Source organism: Argentina anserina, chromosome 6, assembly GCF_933775445.1.
Source record: "Argentina anserina chromosome 6, drPotAnse1.1, whole genome shotgun sequence".
In the NCBI taxonomy this organism is placed as follows: domain Eukaryota; kingdom Viridiplantae; phylum Streptophyta; class Magnoliopsida; order Rosales; family Rosaceae; genus Argentina; species Argentina anserina.
Genome location: NC_065877.1, coordinates 6,254,385 through 6,277,492, shown reverse-complemented (window position 1 = coordinate 6,277,492; position 23,108 = coordinate 6,254,385). Strand labels below are relative to the sequence as shown.

At 38.2% G+C, this 23,108-nt stretch overlaps 2 protein-coding genes across 2 annotated transcripts; both read right to left on the bottom strand.

Annotated features, from left to right (window-relative positions):
* Positions 1-626: 626 nt before the first annotated feature.
* Positions 627-3,858, bottom strand: LOC126798799 (26S proteasome non-ATPase regulatory subunit 7 homolog A-like). Its single transcript, XM_050525858.1, has 10 exons — positions 3,563-3,858; positions 3,176-3,268; positions 2,993-3,074; positions 2,491-2,587; positions 2,328-2,403; positions 2,173-2,231; positions 1,854-1,976; positions 1,670-1,727; positions 1,497-1,582; positions 627-1,020 (listed from the first exon to the last, which is right to left on the bottom strand). Exons 1-10 carry the CDS (start codon positions 3,747-3,749, stop codon positions 949-951), a joined length of 933 nt encoding a protein of 310 aa, XP_050381815.1. The 5' UTR covers positions 3,750-3,858; the 3' UTR covers positions 627-948.
* Positions 3,859-11,562: 7,704 nt separating this feature from the next.
* Positions 11,563-15,290, bottom strand: LOC126798127 (protein NRT1/ PTR FAMILY 5.5-like). The gene is made up of 3 exons (XM_050524968.1): positions 15,029-15,290; positions 14,666-14,880; positions 11,563-13,663 (listed from the first exon to the last, which is right to left on the bottom strand). Exons 1-3 carry the CDS (start codon positions 15,072-15,074, stop codon positions 12,206-12,208), a joined length of 1,719 nt encoding a protein of 572 aa, XP_050380925.1. The 5' UTR covers positions 15,075-15,290; the 3' UTR covers positions 11,563-12,205.
* Between the last annotated feature and the right edge of the window lie 7,818 nt (positions 15,291-23,108).

The following is a 23,108-nucleotide window of genomic DNA, read 5'->3' as shown; positions in this document are numbered from 1 at the left end:
CTATGAAGTACACAATTTTCACTGTTTTTATCATGTCTTTAAGTAAAATCCTGAGTATATTGTGAAAAATAGTCATTAAATGATACCTGAAATTTCTAATTTTGCATATACTTACTTATATGTCAACCATAAGGGTCGTGGGTGATTGACTGTGGGTTGTGGTACTGGTAGTTCCCGCTTGGATTAAGCATTTTTCGACTTTGACCATAATCATGGCTTTGTGAAGATTGTGCATCAGATTGTGTCCATATGTTTTCACTTTATTGCATCTCATTAGAGAATAAATATAGTGGATAAGGCATATTGAATTTCCCCCTTAAGGATAAAATTCATCATTGTTGAGCCATATATAACAATAAATTGGTGTAGTAGAATTGACTATAACTTTGTGTTTGCAAGAGGATAGATCAAAAGTTCGATTCTCATAACTAGTCATTTTTTTATTTTATTTGAAATTGGCCTGACACGTGACGATATTATAAAAATTTTGAAAGTTTCCTGATATATCGGGAAATATTGGGAAATTTCAAAATTTTCCATGGAAAAATACTTAGTATGTAACAGATATATGCATATGCTGGAAAATAGAAACTTTCGCGGAAATATCGAGGAAATTATGGATATTTCAGTCCTCGGCACTTTCACAAAACGACCATGTCAATATCCACAACCAACAAGAAGAAAATTACAGGATAAAATACTGAAGCAGATATGAAAAACAATGGTGGTTAATCAATCAATTTGGCGGGAGCCTACACTTAATGCTGTCATTGCAGTGTAACTGAACATTGGTACTAAATTGCTAACACTGTCGATGACAAAAATTATCTCAAGCTGCAAGCTGTCTATATTGGGGATACAAAATTTTCCATAGAAACTATCAGTCACTGATCCTATTTGCTGTATTAGGTCACGGGTGATGCCTAAATGACTAATGAATCATAACTTTCAGCTTGCAGCAGCAGATGGGGCTGTTGCTGGCTTCTCATCCTCAGCTTTCTCGTGTTCTTTGTTTAGCACCTGAAAAACCAGAAACCAAAGATACTTTTTCGTTATATCTACCACAGTACCAGAGTTTCATCCACTCCTAAACTACTACCACATTCAATACTCGTGCTTCAATGCTACCTTCTGGTTGTGAGTTTAATATATAGCCCTCTTAACACCCAATCTAGACTGGCACATTTTAATTGCTTGAAAGGCACAAAGATGCCTACAAGTATAGGTATAGTAAGGACGGAAGAGGTCAATCAGATAAAAAGAACGATCATGAACCCAACTGCTTATTGGACCAACCAATCTATTCCACGGTGAAAAGGAACCTTTAAGAGGTAGTAAAAGATTTTTACAGGATGTTACCATGGTGCAACTCAGACAGAACCAAAAGAGAAGGGAGATAACAAGTGGGGATCCTAAACCAATTTAAAATCATGTACAGCACTATTTCATGTTTCTGATAAACAAAATAAGGAGGACAGTTAGAAAGGGCATGTTACCTTGTTATTGATCAAGTTGTGGAGGGCAATGACACTACGAATGAGAGATGAAAGATATATAACCAACATCATGTCACTTGTTTTTACTGCAAAAAAAGAAAAAAGAAATATACATCAGAAACCCAAACTTAATCAAAAGAGCTGCCTAAAACAAGGTATTTTCAGTTGTGTACCTGCAAATCCCTTGACTAACTCGGCCACATTAAGATTTGGAAGCAGATTGAGTACATCCTGCAATACAAGTTATCCATGGAATAAAGTCACTATCTTATGATTATGCATTATAAATAAACCAAATAAAGGTCAAGATTAGTTGTGAGGACCCAGCTACTGCATGTATAATAAGAGGGAGTGTACCTGCAAATGGTAAAGTATCTCATGATTTAGTGGAAGCTTTTCATCAATCACAAGATCTAGGTAACTGCGGATTTCTCGTAACCGTGCATCCAAGCCCTTTAGAGCAGTAATTTTTCCAGTAACCTGCAGATAAAATAATGGAAAAATGATTTATTCATATTCATGAAGTCCAGATATCCTTTAAGTATCAATATAGATTTAGTTCTAGAAGTTTCACTTTTCTGAAAGTTCAATAAATCTCAACCTCTGCACGAAAAAAAGAAAAGAAAAAGAAAAAGAGATAAGATGAGATGAGTTGCCGAAATATAAGATAAAGTACCTCATTTGCAAGTGTGCTGATGGTTGTATCCTTCACATCCCTCAATAAGTGTTCCACTCCTGTTGATCATTATAAAAATTATTACACTTGGCAGACCAATGTTTCTACACAAAGGAAAAAAAATTATCATCTTGCAACTACGTCCTATCACGTACCAATTTCCTCAACCTCATGCGCAGCAATTTCAGAGAGGACATGAACAAAAACTTTTTTGCTCTTTTGAGTTGCATTCTGTAATCATTATCAACTTCAACTTAGCTAAACTGGAGGCTCTATACATTAGCCAAAGAACAATGTACGGCTATGATCTTTGGATACCTCTTTAACTTCTTCAACATCATAGTATGCTTTGGTGGGTATTCCCAGCTCCTTTGGCTGTACGTCAATAATGACCAATACAGGATTTGGGCAATAGCTACATATCATAAAGATCTCGATTTAAGAAAACGTAAGCATCACAATCATGTCTTTCAGAAGAATAAATTGGACATCATTCATCAATTGATATAAAAGACAAATTATGATGGTAAAAGATTGTCAAGATATACCAAATTCATCAACAAAGTATCAAATAGAATAGCACGGACAGCAAGAAAGAGAGGAAAACAAATGCACAATGTAGTTAAATGAACAGAGATACCGATTTGGGGCATAGCTTCAAAAGCAAATTGTTTTGCGGTGCAGACCTTATCAGTGCATTGAATAGAGCCCCATACAAACAAAAACTAAATGTAGGAAAATGCACTATGCAGACACATGCACAATATACCAAATTACCAATTTGAATGCACAAAATACAAACTTAAGTAAGGAACCTTACTTGTGGAATAATCTGTGAACATCAAGATCATTCTCTCGTAGTTTCGGCCCCGTACTATACCAACCTACAACGTGCTCCTTTGCTGAAATTCAACAGACATACATAAGCAAACATTAATAACACGCAACAACTGGACCGGAAGAACTATAAAGGAAAGCTTCCGTGTTTACACAATACAAGCACCATTGATTCTCTTGAACATGGAGAACATTGCTTCATGGTAGTTGTGGTCAAGAAACCAAATGCTCGGGTCTTTATCATCTTCTTCAAAGGGCACTGAACATTCCAACAATGTCAAGATATTTAGAACACTAAATTAATAATTAAACAATATTTAGAGCATCCTAAAGACTAAAGACCAAAGCAGTTAGCAACTTGAAAGCTTGAAGCTCATTTCCAACTCAAATGACTCATCTCCAAAACTAAAATATTAATTCGAGTCATGAAATTAATTACTGGAATTTGGACTCAACAACCCTAGAATTCCAAATTCTGAATAGCTGTAACTGTATCAACGAATTCGGTAAACTAATGAGAAAGTGAAATCGGAATTGGGAGAATTGGCCGGACCTGCGTAGCTGTTGGAGACGTCGACGACGCCTTTGAAGGTGCTTCCGAGAAGAACTCCGACGACGCGTTTGCTAGTGTCCTTGGCGACTCGGTTGTAGTTGTCGACGATGCTGAGCAGCACCAGCGGGTGAACTATAACCTTCTCAATCGACCTCGCCGATATTTGCTGCGTCTTGATTACGTCCATGGCGGCTATTTCAGCTCCGGTGACAGACTGCTATCTCTGGTTTTGCTTCTCTGTCTAAAACCCCCAAAAGAGAAGAGAGGGAGAGCGAGAGGGAGTAAAACCCCAAAGTGTGTTCTCTTCGTATTTTACCGTGCGCCATACCGCAGCTGAACATCTTGAAGCTGTGCTTTAATTTTTATTTTATTTTTTTACAAGTGTTTTTTTTACTCTGTGTTCTGTTTGCTGTTACACATGCTTCACTAAATGTTGGTCACCAGACATTTCTCAACATAAGAAATGATCTCCAAAAAAAAAAAATCAAAGATATTTTATTTTATCTCAACATACGATAAAATTAGAACGATGTAGATAAGTCTCATCATTTAGCCCGCATATCCGAAAAGCCCGCGGAGGTCCGCAAGTTCAATGAGCTTTTACCCGGCCTGGTTCGCGAGAAAGCCCGTTAAAACCCGCTTTTATGGGTAGACGACCGGACTTAGTTTATAAGTGTAAAACCTGGCCCGCAAAAAGTCCGCAAAGCCCGGTCCGTAAAAACCCGCCAAGAAATAAAATATTATACATGGATATAATATATTATACATATATCAATTATGTCTTTTTTTGTAATAATTATACATAAAATATAATATATGTTAATAATACTAGATTTAAAATTTTATATTTCTTTATATTATGACTTTATACTAGATTTAAAATAAAATTGTAGTATTATGAAGCTAACCTCTCGGGATTAATCGACACCAGCTGATGTTATCGGTACTAATATTTAGGAACCCTGTTTAAACTTCATCTAATTCGTACCTCGTTTGACCGTTAGAATTTATGGTAAATCGAAAACACAACTAATATACCCTAAGGGAGAAGCCATTACCAGGATACGAATGTCGAAAGCCATTTGCATATATGATATCATTTAATTTTTGTCACCAATCGTGCGCGGTCGCACCATAGAAACTCATTTGGTAAAGCCCCAGTCAATGAGATTTTAATATGTCAAAATACCTCTTTTTTTGTTAACCGTAGGTACTGACGGTCAAACTATGTCCAAAACGGACGAAATTTTTACTATATATATACCGATCACATCTATTGGTGTCGATCGACCGTATTTAGAACCAGAGTTGTCGACATCTGAAGTGTCCACTAATGTATCATAACTTTTATACTAGGATTAAAATAAAACTATCGCATTATGTGACTATATGAATGAAACTGCTCGGGATTAATCGACACCAGCCGATGTGATCGGTACTTATATTTAGTGACCCTATAAAAATTTCATTGAATTCGGACATCGTTTGACCGTCGGAATTTCCAATAAACCGAAAACACTATTAATATGTCATAAGAGAGGACCCGTTATAAAGATGCGAACGCCGAAAACCATTTGCCTATCTAAAATCACCTAATTTTTGTCACCGATCATGCGCGGTCGCACCGAGGAAACCCATTTGGCAAAGCCCCGATCAATGAGGGTTTTAATATGTCAAAACGCCTATTTTTTGGTTGACCGTAGGTACAGAAAATCAAACCATATCTAAAACTGAGGAAATTTTTACGGGTTTCCTAAATATATATACCGATCACATCTGTCAGTGTCGGTCGACCATATTTCGAACTGGAGTTGTCAATCGCCGAAGTGTCCACTAATGTATCATAACCTTTATATTAGGTTTTATAATAAAACTATCACATTATGAAGCGACTATATGAAGGAAACTTCTCGGAATCAATCGACACCATCTGATGTGATCAGTATATATGTTTAGTGACCATTTTAAAATTTCATCCAATTTGGACCTCGTTTGACCATCAGAATTTCTGGTAAACTAAAAACACTACTAATATGCCCTAAGGGATGACCCATTACCAAGATGCGAATGCCGAAAGCTGTTTACATATTTGAAATCACCTAATTTTTGTCACCGATCGTGCGCGGTCACAACAAAGAAACTCATTTGGCAAATCCCTAGTTAATAGGGTTTTATTATGTCAAAACGCTTCTTTTTTTGTTGACCGTAGGTACGGACGGTCAAACCATGTTAAAAACGGATGAAATTTTTACAGGGTCCCTAAATATATATATATATATATATAATTATATATCTATATATCAATCACATCTACTGGTGTCGATCCTTAATATTTCGAAACTAGAATTTATTTGTTACTTTTTTTAGAATGCTTTCTAATAATTATTTTATTGTTTCAAATCCTTAAATAAGAGTATTATGTTTTTTTTTCTGATATAAGCCCGCAAGACCCGGCCCGTAAAAGCCAGTAAGGCCTGGCCCGCAAAAGCTCGAAATGCCTACTTTAGGTGGACGAGTTTGAATATTCATATTTGTGAAACTATCCGGTCCTGTCCAACCCACTTATTTAAATGTACTAAGGTCCGCTTAGCCCACTGATGGGCCCGACCCGTTGACGAGCCTTAGATTTAGATATAGAAGATTAGCAACTGTTCAGCCAAAAAATGACACGTATGAATCGAGAAATTTTGAAATTTTCAATCTCCCTATCTTTATGATTCAGCTTATTTGAGTTTTTTATTTCATTATGAATTTTCATTTCATTCACACATGTACTCAAAACCTCAATAACTAGTAGTAAAACGTGAAAAAAAATCTTTGGCACACAAATAACTGAGATATGAAACTTTCCCTACCGAGAAAATTACTGGCCAGTTTTTCAGTAGGGCTAGCGAAATGTTTTTTTTTTGGCTAAAAGATGAGTGAGAGGGAGATAAAACTCTCCAACACCTTAATAGATTAAATAATATAAAAAAACAAGAGAGGGGTGTTAAGGATACAATCCCAATTCCCAAACGCAACCTTTGATTCCTCCTATCTATTCAATTCCTCAGATCATGCTAAATCAACAACATAAAAGCACAAGGATCAGCAAGATTACCGCCTAAGATTTCAATCTCTTCCTGTGATCATGTTTATATTGATTGTAATTATACAAATTGCTGATTCTTAGGATCTAGATTGGTCTATAAGTCTATATAACAATGTTGTGATGAATGAAAAATATACAAGCTTACCTTTTCATTCTGAGTTCTTTCATGGTATTAGAGCCATAGTCTAATCGACACCTTTCTCATCTTTTTTTTTTCTTCCCTCCTCTCCCTAACCCAATGGCCGACGGCAGTAACTCCTCCATTCCCCCATCCCCCAACAGTTCCAATACTACTCACCCTTCACCTCCACAAGCCCCAGCCATCACAAAAACCACAAACACCGCTATCTCCAACTTCCTTACCATTCAATTGGACAACACCAACTATGCTATATGGCTAGGATAAATGACTCTTCTTCTGCGTAGCCGCAATCTTATGGGCTATGTTGAAGGAACAAAACCCTGCCCACATGCTTTTCTCCGAGATGAGGCCGGCCAACTAACAAACCAAGTAAATCCTCAATATGAGGAATGGATTGCCACTGACCAAATGATCCTTGGTTGGATCAACGACTCTTTTACACCCTCTTTCCTTGCCACTGTATCCCGTTTTGGATCCTCCCTTGCCCGCTGCTATGCCTCACAAAATCACAATCACATCTTACAATTACACAGCCAACTTCTCCGCACTACCCGCGGGGATCGTTCAATCTCTGATTATCTTGACAAAGTTAATCAAGTAGCTGATACCTTAGCCTTTGCTGGACATCCTGTTGACGAATTGGACCTCATCTCCATCATAATGAACAATGTCGGACTATTGTATGAGAATACGGTCAGCTCTGCTCAAGCTCATGATACCTTAATCACCTATGATACCCTTGAAGCTTTGCTTCTTAGTGCTGAGAGTCGGATGTGTGATCAGAATCAGGTTGAATTGGACACATCTCCTCATGTTGCTCTTGTTAATCAGTTGCAGCGAACCTCTATCGGTGGATCTCGGGGCCGTGGCAACTCCAATTTCCATGGTCATTCCAATCTGGTCTTTCGGCCCTTCTTTTGTGGTCCATCCACCTATTCTCGTGGTTCTAGCTCCGGCTCTCGCCCCCAGCCCCGTGGCAGTTCAGTCCTTGGTCATGCACCACAAAATCGATCGGAGATTCGAGGACCATGTTATATTTGCTTCTAATCCGGCCACACAGCTATTGATTGTTATCACCGTATGAATATGTCGTATGAAGGGCGCACACCTACTCACTGTCTCTCTGCCATGGCTGCCGGAACCACTTCTCCTCATCAATCTAATGCCTAGTTGCTAGACACTGGATCCAATGCCCATATTACCAATGATCCCCATGCTCTCACCAATGGCAGAGATTATCAAGGTTGTTACACTGTTGGTGGTGTTGTTCGTGGACAAGGCTTGGCTATTTCCTGTGTTGGCAAAGTTCCTTTACACTCTACTGTCTCTCCCATTATTTTGACAAGATGTTCTTTATTGTCCCAACTCCTCTGCAAATATACTCTCCCTTACAAACTTCTCTATGATCATTCATGCTATATACTAATGTTTCCTGATGCCTTTTTTTGTTAAGGACCTACAATCATGGAGGACGTTTTTGACAGGGCGAAGTAGCAGTGGATTTTATCCAATCCATCTTGGTCTCACATTTCAGAATAAATCGAGTCTTTTTACTTGCTTTCATAGTGATCGAGTCTCTGCCAAGGTTATAAAAAACGCTAGGCGTTAATTGGGCGGACAGCTAAAAACTAGCGCTCAGAGGATTAATCGGGGATTAATCGGATTTGTATTTTTGTATATATTTTAACATTTTAATAACAAATAATTATATAAATACAATTAAAATAAGAATAAAATGCATGAAATTAATGTAAAATATATATAATGTCTAGAATACTGAAAATACATATGTTCTTAATCCTTAATCCTTAGAAATGTTCAACAATATCGATCTAATGATCTTAGCCTCTTAGGAAAAAAAGAAATACAATTCAACAACAATGAACTTAGGAAAATCAATAATAAGAAACACAATTCACCAACTCTTTAGAAAATAAGAAAAACAATTCAAACAATGAGAATGCATTTTTGCAAACATAATCCCACGGAACTCATCAAATTCATCTTCTCCATATCATTCAAGTACTTTTTTTGTATCCGAATCAAACTCAAAATTCAAAAGTAAAAAAAAAAAAAGCCTAGCCGCCTAGGCGGGCAAAAATCGGCCAGCCGCCTAACACCGCCGTTTAGCCCAAAATCGCGGCGGCGAGGGGTCTCTGGGCGCCTAGGCGGTGATTTTTAGAACATTGGTCCTCGCTTAGGTCATCATTCCAATAATGTTTTTTGTCTTCTTGTATCTCAAATTCCTCTACTTGATAATAAAATGACCATGTGTCATACTTGTCCCTTAGGAAAGTCTAGCACACTTCCATTTCCTTTGTCCGCGTCTGTCACCACAATCTCATTTGAAATAATACACAGTGATATTTGGTCCTCACCAACTATCTCTATTCAAGGTTTTAATATTATGTCGTATTCATTAATAACTTCACAAGTTACTCTTAGTTATTTCCAATGAAGCAAAAATCTGAGGTTTACTCTCACTTTGTGGCTTTCTTCACCATAAAACAATTTCAATCCGAAGGCGGTGGTGAATTTGTTAATCACAAACTCAAACAATTCTTCATTCAAAAAGGTATTCATCATCGAATTTCATGTCCATACTCCGGAACAAAATGGTATAGCCGAACGCAAACATCGTCATCTTGTTGAAACCGCTCTCACACTTCTTGCTCACTCATCAGTTCCTCGCTCTTATTGGGTTGAAGTAATTCATACAACGGTTTATCTTATAAATCGCCTCCCCACTCCTATCCTGTAATTTGCTAGTCCTTATGAAAAACTCTTTCAAGTTCGTCCAAGTTATTCCTCACTCTGCACATTCGGATGTGTCTGTTTTCCTTTTATTCGTCAGTATAATAAAAATAAACTCGATTTCCGTTCCACCAAATGTGTCTTCCTCTGGTATTCTCTCAATCACAAGGGTTATAGGTGTCTAGACATGTCTACTGGGCGGGTCTATCTCTCTCGTCACGTTCTCTGTGATGAGATACGTTTTCCATTCAGGGACTAAATTGCTACTCCTCTCGTGCCGGCGACTTCATCTCCTTCCCTACACATAACAACTACCACCACTACATATCCAATCCATCCACAGGCCCAATCCCCTGGCCGAACTCAACCTTCTAATCCCCATCCCCCTCCTACCACAACACAAAACGCGATTTCTTCCCCAAACACCATCACCACCTCCTCTCTGCTTCATTCGTCTCCTCCTCGGCCTCCTGCTCGGCCGACATCACCTACCAAAAACGCCGCCCCCCCCACAACCTTCTCAACCTATCGCCGATTTACGACCGACCCAACCCATCGCTCCACCCCATCTTCCACCTCAACCACTTCAGGCCCCATCTTCCTAATCCTGACCCACTACTAGAAGTCAAAAACCCAATCCCAAGTATGCCATGCTCAGTTCTCAAACCCACGAAATTGAACCATCTTGTTACAATCAAGCTGCAAAGTCTGAAGATTGGCGTACTGCCATGAGTGCCAAGTTTACTGCTCTTATTCAGCTGGGACGTGGGTGTTGGTTCCTCATTCTTCGGGTATGAATGTTCTTCCAAACAAGTGGGTATTTCGGATTAAGAAACGGCTTGATGGATCAGTGGAGCGATATAAAGCGAGATTGGTTGCTAAAGGATTTCGCCAACAAGAAGGTTTGGATACAGTGAGACTTTCAGTCCAGTTATTAAACACTCTTCAATTCGCTTAATTTTGGCACTTGCAGTTTCATTTGGTTGGGCAATTAGACAATTGGATGTTCATAATGCTTTTTTACATGGCTATCTTTCTGAAGATGTTTATATGCAGCAACCACAAGGGTTTGTGGATCCTCAGTTCCCTAACCACGTTTGTAGGCTCCAGAGATCTTTATAGGGCCCAAACAAGCACCCCGGGCTTGGTTCTCTTGTTTCTCTGCTTATTTGGAGGAATTGGGGGTATGTGGCATCACATGCAGACTTCATTTTCAGTCTGGTTTTGTCAAAATGTTTCTCCCGATCTATGTTGATGACATTTTGGTGATTGGTACTCATATTGATCAGATTACTCTTCTTATTGCAAATTTGAGTAAATTGTTCTCCATGAAGGATTTGGGGCCATTGCACTATTTTCTGGGAATTGAGGCAGAACGCACTCATGCCGGTCTCACTCTCACACAAACCAAATATACTATGGATCTTCTTCAACGAACCAAGATGCTTGAGGCTGCTCCAACCTCTACTCTTCCAGTTCCAAACGGTTGAGTATTCATGATGGCACCCCTTTACCTGATAGCACAGAATACAGAAGCATTGTTGGTGCTCTTCAATATTTGACACTCACTCGGCCGGATATATCTTATGTTGTTAATCAGGTCTGTCAATTCTTACACTCTCCCACCAGTGTTCATTGGGTCTCTGTTAAGCGAATCTTGCATTATTTGAAAGACACTCCTACATATGGGCTTTATTATACTCTCAGTGGTCTTAATTTGACTGGATATAGTGACTCAGACTATGCCGGAGATCTAGACACACGAGTCTCCACTGGTGGCACTTGTATATACTTGGGTTCCAACTTGATTTCGTGTAGTTATAAGAAGCTGGGTGGTGCCTCTCGTTCAAGTACTGAAGCTAAGTATAGACAATTGGCATATACAACAGCTCACCTCTCTTGGTCCCGCATTCTCTTCAAGGATTTGGGCCTTCCATTGAAGTCTCCTCAATTGTGGTGCGACAACATTAGTGCCATTTCTCTGGCTTCAAATTCTGTTTTTCACACAAGAACACGACATGTCGAGGTTGATTACCATTATATCACGGAGAAGGTGACACGAAAAGAAATCACAGTTGGTTATATCTCCTCACACGATCAACTCGCAGATGTGTTCACCAAAGGCCTGTCTGCTGCTCGCTTTCAATATATCATTGACAAGCTTCATGTCTGTTCTCGGACCATCAGCTTGCGGGGAGGTATTAAGGATACAATCCCAAACGCATCCTCTGATTCCTCCTCTTCATTCAATTCCTCAGATCATGCTAAATCAGCAACATAAAGGCACAAGGATCAGCAACATTACAGCCCAAGATTTCAATCTCTTCCTGTGATCATGTTTATATTGATTGTAATTATACAAATTGCTGATTCTTAGGATCTAGATTGGTCTATAAGTCTGTATATAACAATGCTGTGAGGAATGGAAAATATACAAGCTTATCTTCTCATTCTGAGTTCTTTCAAGGGGAACAAAACCAAAACCTCTCAAAGTAAACTAGCGAAATGTTCAGAAATGTTTCATTCTTACAACACACTGCGCATATTGAAAGAGATATATGATCTCTCGGAAGGCCATAAAATGTAGTCTATAAAAGATACAACAAACAAACAAACAAACAGTGAAATATCGATGTATCAAACCAATGGGATTACATCACCAATCGGGGTGCTCTGTAGCCATCTGATTATAAATAGCAGTCCACTTGGCTTTTACGTCATCCGATACTAGATCAGGGTCTTCAAGTTCCTCTAATCCTTGCACCAGTTTTGTATGTTCCCGACACTCATGCTGGTACTGAAGTAGTTCAGGATCTTGGGGATACTTGCATTTCAGGAACATGAAACAAAATAGATTAGTAGCACATAATGCAGCCAAGGTCCAGTAGTAATTATCCAAACGGCTTCTGTTTATGGTGTACTGAAACCAACTAGGTTTCCCTCCTATGGAACTGATCTGACCAACCAGATAAACTGACAGCACTCCGCATATGATTCCGACTCCTTTAACTGCCTGAGCTAAACTCTCCTTATAAGCACGCCTGGATCGCATAGTTTCCTTAAATCGTACCATCACTTTCCGATTGGATTCTTTGGTTTCCTCGTCATCATTTATGTCTAGCTTAAGGAATATTTTCAAACCAATCAAGAAAGCTGGCACAGAATCAAAAAGTGTTCGGGGTTCCACCTGAATTACGAAGACATTCTGAAGGGTTTTATCTGCAAGCTCTTCGGCCAAACCAAGCAGAGCGAACTGCGGAACCAACCAGAACAAAGTCATTGGAATTATTTTCTCAGGCTCATCAAGAACACCATAGCTCTTAACCACGTTTAACCTTCGGGTCTCCACTTTTGCAGCTGTTATACAACTTAGAGCGGCAAATATTATTGACCATAAAATTGACAAATCAGGAAGGCGGGCAAATATTTCTATTGGCCCTGCACAAATTTTCTTGGTCAGCTCTTGCATTGCTGGGAGAATTAGAATAGGAATCAATAACTTCCCAACATAAGGGTTTAAATCGGTTGCTTGTTCTATGAAGAACGTACTACCAACCGAAAGCACAACACCTATTAGGACAAAGTTCATGCATAAGGGAATGAACCATATGATGCTTCTTGTGTCAAATTTCCTGAACACTCTAGATAAGATGCTCGGGTCTGGTTTAGGACGTTCATATGAACATAAGCCAGATGTGAAAATAAGTATTGATACCACGGTAAATGTGGCTGGGATCCCAAACTTGAAAGACCACGGATTGACATACCCAATTATCGCTATTGCAACTCCAGGGACCAACAGCGATAGCATCACAAAGAAGAAACCCTTCCATGAACGTATTTGGCACAACAAGTGGTCATTTTCATCTGCTTCTGGCTTGGACACATTAGATTGAGATGGAAGCAACTGTTCATATGTTGGTGGCGGTATCTGAGATTCCACGAACTCCATTAACGAGGATAAGTGACCGGCGACTCCAACAGCTATTAGAGGCAATCCTGTGTAAAAGAGAATTCTTTGAACTCGGCCAATGCACTCAGGATCATATGAATTGCAAGTCCCTGTTGCACGAGAAAGGACCGGTGGCGTTGACATCGTCAAAAGGACCAAACCCTACAGTAATAGAAAGAACGATTGTGATCATTGTTGGCTGCTATGTGATCGCTGTTTATAACTTTATATATGGGGTACTGATTACTAAAACCAACTAGAAGAATATTACATGAATGACTTGAGATCGAGTACCGTGTTCGGATGTATGGATAACACTAATGTTTTAAAAGGCTAAGGCGTAAGGCGTTTTCGGAAGAACCTCACCAAGACGTAAGCCTTGAGACAAAAAGCGTAAGCCTTATGTATGAATTCATATACTTGTGCATTGATTAGTCTTATATGTAGTCTACATATAACATAATTTGTAACCAAAATAGACATGATAAATAGTTATTCATTCATAACAAATACAATATCAAAACCATGCAATTAATCAAATCACTTTGCATAACATAAATTCATATATTAAAGTACTAAATAGTCTTGAAGTAAAAAAACAAAAAAACAAGAACAATATTTGGACTAGCTTCAATCTTCAAAATCGTCATCATCATCAATTAGAATATCACCATTTAAATCATCATTAAAATGACATCATCACCATCACCTCCAACACCGACACCTCCAACAACATCATCTCTAACACCAACATAGGTTTGGTAGATGTAGTCTTTCTAAAATCTCAATCTCAAAACCTAAAAAAAAATCCCGTAAAAAAAAATAGTTTTTTAAATAAAAAAATTGTCTATTCAAAACAAAAATCTTGAACTAATTTTTTTTGAGACCTTTGCCTTTCGCGCTTCAAAACGCGCCTTCGCGCCTTGGTGTGCTCCTTTTGCGCCTCGGCGCCTAGGCAATTAAGACTAAGGTCTTTTAGCCTACACATTGCGCCTTTTACGCCTTGAGGCTCGCCTCAGGCGCGCTTTTTAAAACTATGGATAACGCTAAATAAATACTGTGGGAAATTATGTTAGAATTAAATTTATTGAAATTTAGATGATAAAACATTAAAACTTGATTAAGGAAAGACTTGATATTAAAATGATGGTATCAGAAACTTACAGCGGCGAATGCAAACCTTGACAGCAATACCACCCAGAAGCTACCGATGAACGTATCCACTAATAGTTTCAAGCCCACTGGCATTATTCCTACCAGGCCGGAATACAGATTGACAATAATCGCTGCGTGTGTGATACTGATCTCCCAGACTCCAGTTAGGTATGTCGCCATTATTGACATGAGATATGTGGTGAGTAAATTTGGCCAAACCAGAACTGCATTAATAGGCCCAGACGAGAATTCATCCAAAAAAGCTAGATCAAAATATAAATATAAAGAAGAAGTACGTAGTTACGTATATCATTTGAGATACAAATTTAGATTATCAGAAAATACTCGAATAATTAACACACAGGGCTTTACCTCCGAACTTCATCATCTGAAACAGCGTGCTTCCTTTAGTGATCATTTTTATTTAGTATGAAATTGGAGAGAGAGAGAGAGAGAGAGAGAGAGAGAGAGAGAGAGAGAGAGAGAGAGAGAGAGAGAGAGAGGTAAAAGCAAAATATTCAAACTCCAAAACAGAGCTAGGATGAGGATATCGATCTCCTCTTTCCGGCCTCTTCCCCTTAATTTCCTTCTTCTGTCAGTACCATCCTCTTCATTTATACTCGGAGATTTCAAAATTAAATAACACAAGGATGATCATTGAACGGAAGCAAAACAATTAAAATATATAACATTAAATTAAGTCCATCTTTTAACAATGTTTTCCTGTGTAGTCATTAAGTTGACGACGCCTCTGCAGTCTTTTTCTATTACTAAAAGCAAAGTACCTGGCTTTATTGTTTAGAGTTACCAAACAATTCGACCTGGTTACTGGTTAGCTTAGGCCTGGCAATTGGGCGGGCTCGTGCGTGTTTTTGGCGGGCCGTGCTCTTAACGGGCCGACACGCTAAAAACCCGTTTATATTAACGGATTAAGCGGGTTAAGCACGACGGGTTTCTATGCTACTCGTTGGAACTTGTCAACTCGCGAATTTGTTTTCCAAAAATTCGACATGATTTGATTTATTTTAATTTTTTTTCCTTTCTACAATTCTACTGGACTCTTTGAGAATAAAATTATTTTTATTTATGATTTTTTTTTGGAGTCCTCAATTTTGTAAAGATTCATCCCTAATGGTCTCATAGAAACAATCAAAATAACATTATAATTGTGCTACTTGTTTGAATTCAAGTACCTGTTTTTACGTGCAACATCAAACTAATTAAAAATATGTAAGATACATTGCAATTAACCTTGTTTCAATTCAAGTGCATATTTATAAGTGCAACAACAAACTAATTGAGAACATGGAAAATAAACTGCAAACTAATATGTCTTATCCCCGCATTTCACATCAATGCCATGTTTTCTCTCAAGTGAAGCTCTCTTCTTCCTCTATTCGATCATGCATTCTCAAACCCAATATGTCCTCGGAAAAATCGTCCACCTCAACCATCTTCGTTTCTAAAATATTATAAATAAAAATTATAAATATAACATAAAAGTCAAACTAGTGAAATCAAACTAAATTATTTTTAATTTATATTTCTTCTTCTCAAAAATCCAATCCCGAGTACATAACAAAGCTTGTATTGTCTCAGGCAATAAAGAACTCCGATACTCATCTAGAACTCGACCACCAATGCTAAAAGCCGACTCAGATGCAACAGTGGAGACATGAATAGTCAACACATCACGAGCCATCTGAGATAGGATTGGGTATCGGTGTCGCTCCATCTTTCACCAAGCAAGTACATCCAAGTCTACCAAATTATCGAGTCTTACTTCATCCAAATACTTGTTCAGTTCAGTCTTTAAACTCGAATTATGACCGCTCTTGTAACGGGCATCAAATTCCTGCAATAGAGTAATTTGACGTTTAATACTCTAAGAAAATCATACTAACCAAAAATAGTCTCAAAATAATTAAATTAATTAGTTACCTGAAGTATACAAGGCTTCCCTTGTATTTGAGACGAGCTCTCATGAATATGGTAACTAAAACTTTAGTGAGTGGAGGTTTATTTGTAGGCACCAAACAAAGAAGATAGAGTATCAGTAAAAACCTTCAATTGTGAAGATTCTTGACCATAGAGCTTTTCATAAGCCCATTCAACAAACTCCATCTTAAACCGAGGATCCATCACCACTGTAATCCCCAAAATCAGGCTATAATATGACCAATATTTCTAAAACTTCAAATCCATCTCTTTTCCCATCCAGCTTAGAAAAGAATCTTCACTGGCAATGACTTCCTGTATACTGTGCTGAACAACTAACACCTTCGAAAATAAGTTTGATGTAGGGTACTTTGTTCCAGAAAACAACACTGTTACTTCATAAAATTCCCCTAGAAACTTATTTATCTTCTCAATCTTGTCCCACTCCTCATCTGAAGGACACCACTTGAAAGAATTGTCACTTACTGCCAAGTTTATCAATGCACTACGATAGTAGAGAGCACCATCAAGCATCAAATAGGTTGAATTCCACCTTGTTGGCATATCTTGTCTCAATCCCCTTCTGTTTCCTCCCAAACCAACTTGTGAAAACATTGTAGAAACCTTTGTTTTTTAACTTCTGAACCCTTTATATACTTGATGTCGTCTCGTATATTTGTGACAGATGGGTGAATCTCTTTTAGTCCATCTTGAACTATCAAATTCAAGATGTGTGCACAACATCTGACATGAAAAAAAATTGCCATCAACTAAATTCAAGCCTATGAAATTCAACCTCATCTTTAGCTTCTCAACAAAAGAGTCATTGGCTGTTGCATTATCTAAGGTAATTGAAAACAACTTCTCTTGAATTCCCCACTCTCTAATCAAGGTAAATACCTTATCAGCTAATGCAACACCATTGTGAGAAAGAGGCATATGACAAAAATTAATAATTATTTTTTCTAATCTCCATTCTGAATTCACAAAGTGTGCAGTAATAGTCAAATACCCATCAGTAACTACAGAGGTCCACAAATCAGCAGTCAAACTAATTCTTCCTTTAGCTGAACGCAACAAATTCTTAAGCTTCACTTTTTCACTATCATACGTCTTCAAGACATAAGCCTTAACAATGTTTCTACTAGGGAGTGTAAGTTGAGGAGATATATATTGAAACATATCTCTAATGCCCTCATACTCAACAAAACTGAATGGCAAATCATGTCACAATTGTCTCAATCACCAACTCTCTGAATCTATCAATACTAAACGAATTAGAATGTGTGGAAGACTGTGGTGAGACAACATCACTAGTACTACATTTATTTTGGTGACGCAACATGCTACCCGTACCTGTTCCTGAGTCACATTTGAGTATAGTTCCGCACTTTTTGCATTTGGCACGTCTCCCTCGATCGGGACCCTCATCAAAATCCTCAAACGTTGTCCAAACCACAGATGTCCTCGCACTCTTCTTCCTAGCTGCCATACCTCGCACCTCATTACTGCTTGGTAAACTAACTCCTACTTCTTCATTCATGGACAAATTCTGAGACTCATCATTCACACTCATCTACAAATCCAAAGTACATAAAGTTATTAAAAAGTATATGGGTCTTCCCTTAACCTTTAAGAATTCAACAGGCAAGTTATCTTAACTATATCAGGAAATTCTACTTCATTTGAAACACATAAACTAAAATAAACTGAAATTTAAAACAACTATCATTATATTCAGAAGCAGAAACATAATAAACATGGAATCAAGTTTCATGCAGAAGCAAAGCAAACATATGTATGCATGTTGGGCATGAATAATCCATATGTATGCATGTTCAGTAATGTATAGTTTAATTGGTCGGACATCGTTAACATCTGGTGGTAGATTATAGTTGGAGCAAAAGAACTTAGAATCAATTACTAGATTTACTAGACTGTTGGTTTGAATTCCCTTTCTGATTTCTGTGATAAATGATAAGAGCCAGTTGCCAGAACTGTTTACACCTTAGCAGAAAATTGAGTTATGCTTTTTTTTTTTTTTCAGAACAACACAACTTGTTAGATGCGCAGTCGGTTGTTAAATTGTTTTATTATTTGTTCATTTTATAGCTTGTGAACAAGCAAGACTTTTGCTCTTTGTTGAAATATGTGATGAAGAGTGTTTGTATGTATTTTATCATAAATTTATGTCATCTGTTTATATTAGTAAAAGTAATAAGTCCTGATACTTTTCAGGTTTTGAAGAGCTATGACCTTATTGATGTTAAGCAAGAAGCCCCTTATGGTGACATTAGTTTGAAGTTGTCTCCAACCCTTTCAAAGGCTCAAATCTAAGATGATTTGAAGTTGTTTAATGTACTTTTTGGCTTTGCTTACTTCTGGTCTAAAAGACTGAAGTTGACATTTGACAGACTTAATCTAAGCATCTGTATAAACTATTGTAATGAAAATTATGTACATGAAACTTAACTTTGCAAGAGTGAACTACTGGAACATTGACCCACTCTTTAAATTTTACTTAATCATCCTTGTTTTCTCTGTTTCAGTAAATTGTTTTACTGATACATTAGTGTTAGATTAAGGGTTGGTAACTGTACCACAACAATGACTATCAGTAATGTATGGATATAATGTTGTACTTGGGAGCTTATCTTTTTTTTTTTTCAATTCACTTTTCTATTTGGCTATGCCGTTGACATGTAATCTACAATCAGTAACTATAAGCAGGCTAAGTTTTCACCATCTGAAGTTCTGCAGGAAGTGCCAGGTCACAGAATAAAGAAGGGAGCTTAATGTTGATTTTGTACATAAATTGCAAAGAAATTTGAGAAGCAATTTTTGATCTTATATAAGTTCAGTCCACATGTGTATTTACAAGAGGTTGTGGTAACTTATTCTATTAGTGCTCTAGTGATTCCAGTTCACAATGTAAATCTAGTAATTGTTTCTTATCTATTTTATATAACATAGCAAATGTTTTAGGTATTTTCATTGAACTCACAAACTGATCATTGACCACCCATATGCAATTACATTGTTTCCCAAGAATCAATGAAACTGTAACTGACGAAGTAAGATTATTATTATTACTATGATTGTCAAAAGAACATAAATTTCATTTCATAATCAGAAACCAAAGGACAGAGACAAAGAGAGGAATGTGATTTACCTTAAGAGGGATTTGCTGAAGAGTTAGGTTGTTGTTTCAATGCCACACCCCACATTCAGATCTACCCACCATTACAGAGAAAATCAACACAAACACAATTTTACTTCATATATTTTTTCAACTGGTAAACATTCATTAGTGATAAACCCTTTAATTACCCAAAACCCAAGTCGTTCCATTTCTCACAATTCCAATTTTGTTACATTAAAGCTATGGTGATTGAATCAAATTAAGAGAAACCTAGTAAAAAAAAGGTGAGAAGAATTAACCTCGAGCAAGGTGGGAGGAAGAGAGACGAGAGTGATCACCATCGAAGACAAAGATTTACCCATAATGAAGAAGACAAAGCAGAAGAGGAAAAGGAAGAAGATGAGAGATTACCTCAAATTTTGCTATAGTATTCAGAAGCTCCGAGCCACCATTGTTCCAACACAGTGGTGAGAGAGAGATCGGTATGAGGTGTGTGTTGCAGAATCATAAAAACAGAGAGGGGGAGAGAGAGATCAGTGAAGACTGAAGAGGTGTGTTGCACTGTTTCTATGTTTCGGGTTGCGGATTGGAAAATGAAGAGAAATTCATTTTAAGTGGGTTAATGAGTTCTAAACGGGTTCCACAAAAAAGCACAGCAGGTACGAAAATTAACGGGTTTTAGTTGGTCCGGGTTTGCGCAGCACGATTTTGTTATTAGATGGGTTTCGTGCGTGTTTAGTCGTGCGGGTATCAGGCGGATTCACGGGTTTCGGGCTTGATGGCCAGGCCTAGGTTAGCTGCTAACATTTTGTATATGCCTAAACGTTTCATTTAAATCATCATCCAGAATATACATCTTTGTTGCTAGCTCGGTAGGCTTTTTCTTTAAAATGGTTTTTGGCTTCTTGTTGGAAGCTAAATATGCTTGATGAAGGGTCGTCTACAATACTTGGAGGTATAGTGTTGAGATCCATAATACTCTGGCCCAAGATAGGCAGCCCAATTACTATGTAATGTCCGGTACGGAACTATATATGGCTCTACCTTGTATTTCTATCAAGGCATGAATGAAGAATCAACTATTTTCCTTTGTATTCTATCTTTATCTTCTGCATTACTTTCTAGTTCTTTCAATATTGTTCTTATTGATGCAAGATGAAATAACTGTATCTTTATTGAATAATATGAGGGCCTATATATAGGCATTATAAAACCACAATCCCGTAGGATTCGGAGTCCTAATCTATTACAGAGACGCTAATCTATCTCTAACAAAAAACCTAACAAGGCTAAGACACACAAAATGGTAGAATAGTAATTCTCTTGAAACACTATCCCTTGTGTCGCATGCCTAGGTTGCATGGCGCACAACGTTGCCTCGGTAAAAACCTTGTCAAGCAAAACAAAAACCTCTTGGGTAAAACAAAAAACTTGATCGAAGGGAAAAAAGCACAACACACCAACTACTTAGAGATCTTAACATGTGATGTAGACTTCCCCTGAAGTCTACCAAACTCTAAAGTTCCGATAAGCGACGCATGTCAATGCTCTTCACATGTTTCACAAAAATAGATTTAGGCAAAGACTTAATGAACAAATCCGCGACATTAGATTCTAAATTCATTTGATTGATCTGAACATTCAAGAACTTCTGTTGTTGAATATTGTAGAAGAACTTGGGCAAAATATGCTTGGTGTTGTCCCCCTTAATGAAACCTAACTTAGTATGCTCTATGCAAGCAGTATTATCTTCATAAATGCACGTAGGTCGATCAGTTGTAGAGACTAATCCACAAGAATCACGAATATGACGAACCATTGACTGTAGCCAAATACATTCTTTATCTGCTTCATGGAGAGCAATGATCTCCGCATGATTCGAAGAAGTCGCAACAAGAGATTGCTTCGTGGATCTCTAAGATATCGCCATATTCCAAATGGTAAATACATAACCGATTTGAGAACGAGCCTTATGAGGGTCAGAGAGGTACCATGCGTTGGCATAACCAACTAATAAGTTGTTTGGAGTCTTTGCATCGAGGCAAGGAGCAAGTCAGGACCGAATACTGCCCTCGGCACCGTGGTCTGCCGCCACTCCGTGGCTGCCTGCGGTGGCTCTTCCGCATACGGTAGTGCTACCGGGGCTGCCTGCGGCGCCAGTGTGAGGTGGCATGGCCATGGTGTTCTCTCTGTTGTAAGGATAGAACAATCCCATGTTAAGGAAACCTTTCAAGTACCGAAACAAATACTTGATACCATTCCAATGACGTAGCGTATGCGCAGAGCTAAATCTAGCTAATAAGTTCACTGTGAAAGATATGTCTGGTCTAGTGCATTGAGCAAGATACAATAGTGGCCCAATTGTACTAAGGTATGGAACTTCAGGACCAAAAACTTCTTTATCATCCTCTTTAGGACGGAATAGATCTTTTTTGATATCTAGACTTCATACGACCATGGGAGTAGACACTGGACTGCATAGATCCATATTGAAACGACGAAGCATTTTCTGCGTGTAATTCGACTGATAGACTAAGATGTCGTCAGCCCTATGCACAAGCTCAAGGCGAGACACAATTTCGTCCTCCCGAGGTACTTCATCTCAAATTTCGACTTTAAATGAGACACGGTCTCTGCAATCTCATCACGAGTACCAATTATGTTCATGTAATCAACGTAGACCGCAACGATGACGAATCCGGAATTTGTCTTTCGTATGAACACGCATGGGCATAGTTCGTCATTCTTATAACCTCTATCTTTCAAGTACTTGTGCAACCGATTGTACCATATTCTTCCGGATTGCTTCAACCCGTACAATGAACGACGTAATCTGACTGCATAAGCACTCCGTGGTCTGGAGGCACTTGATGGAGGTAAAGGTAGTCAAACTAGAGCTTTCATGTATATGTCTGCGTCAAGATCCCCATAAAGATAAACTGTGACCACATCCATAAGCTGCATGTTTAGTCTTTCGGACACTACCAGACTAATGAGGTAACGGAAGGTAATGATGTTCATAACAGGAAAATAAGTCTATTCATAGCCAATGTCAGGTCGTTGTGAGAATCCTTGCGCCACGAGTCTTACCTTATAACGCACGATTTCGTTCATCTTATTACGCTCACGAACGAAGACCCATTTATATCCAACAGGTTTGACATTTCTTGGAGTCAATTTAACCTTTCCGAAGACTTATCTCTTCGTTAATGAGTCAAGTTCTGCCTGGATTGCTTCCTTCCACTTCGGCTAATCTTCTTTGTGTTCGCATTCAGCTACATAGCGAGGTTCAACGTCATTTTCAAATATGATCTCATGTGCGACGGAATAAGCGAAAACGTCATCAATGCATGTAGTGGCTCTCTTTCGGAC

What these genes read in the sequence shown, in the direction of transcription:
- LOC126798799 (XM_050525858.1), bottom strand. Translation starts at nt 3,749, where the DNA reads ATGGACGTAATCAAGACGCAGCAAATATCGGCGAGGTCGATTGAGAAG. An exon ending in CATGTTCAAGAGAATCAATG is followed by an intron (nt 3,075 to 3,175) that starts GTGCTTGTATTG and finishes GTTGAATTTCAG; the next exon opens with CAAAGGAGCACGTTGTAGGT. An exon ending in GTTCACAGATTATTCCACAA is followed by an intron (nt 2,588 to 2,992) that starts GTAAGGTTCCTT and finishes TATGATATGTAG; the next exon opens with CTATTGCCCAAATCCTGTAT.
- LOC126798127 (XM_050524968.1), bottom strand. Translation starts at nt 15,074, where the DNA reads ATGATCACTAAAGGAAGCACGCTGTTTCAGATGATGAAGTTCGGAG. An exon ending in TCAGATGATGAAGTTCGGAG is followed by an intron (nt 14,881 to 15,028) that starts GTAAAGCCCTGT and finishes CTATTAATGCAG; the next exon opens with TTCTGGTTTGGCCAAATTTA. An exon ending in CAAGGTTTGCATTCGCCGCT is followed by an intron (nt 13,664 to 14,665) that starts GTAAGTTTCTGA and finishes CTATTACTGTAG; the next exon opens with GGTTTGGTCCTTTTGACGAT.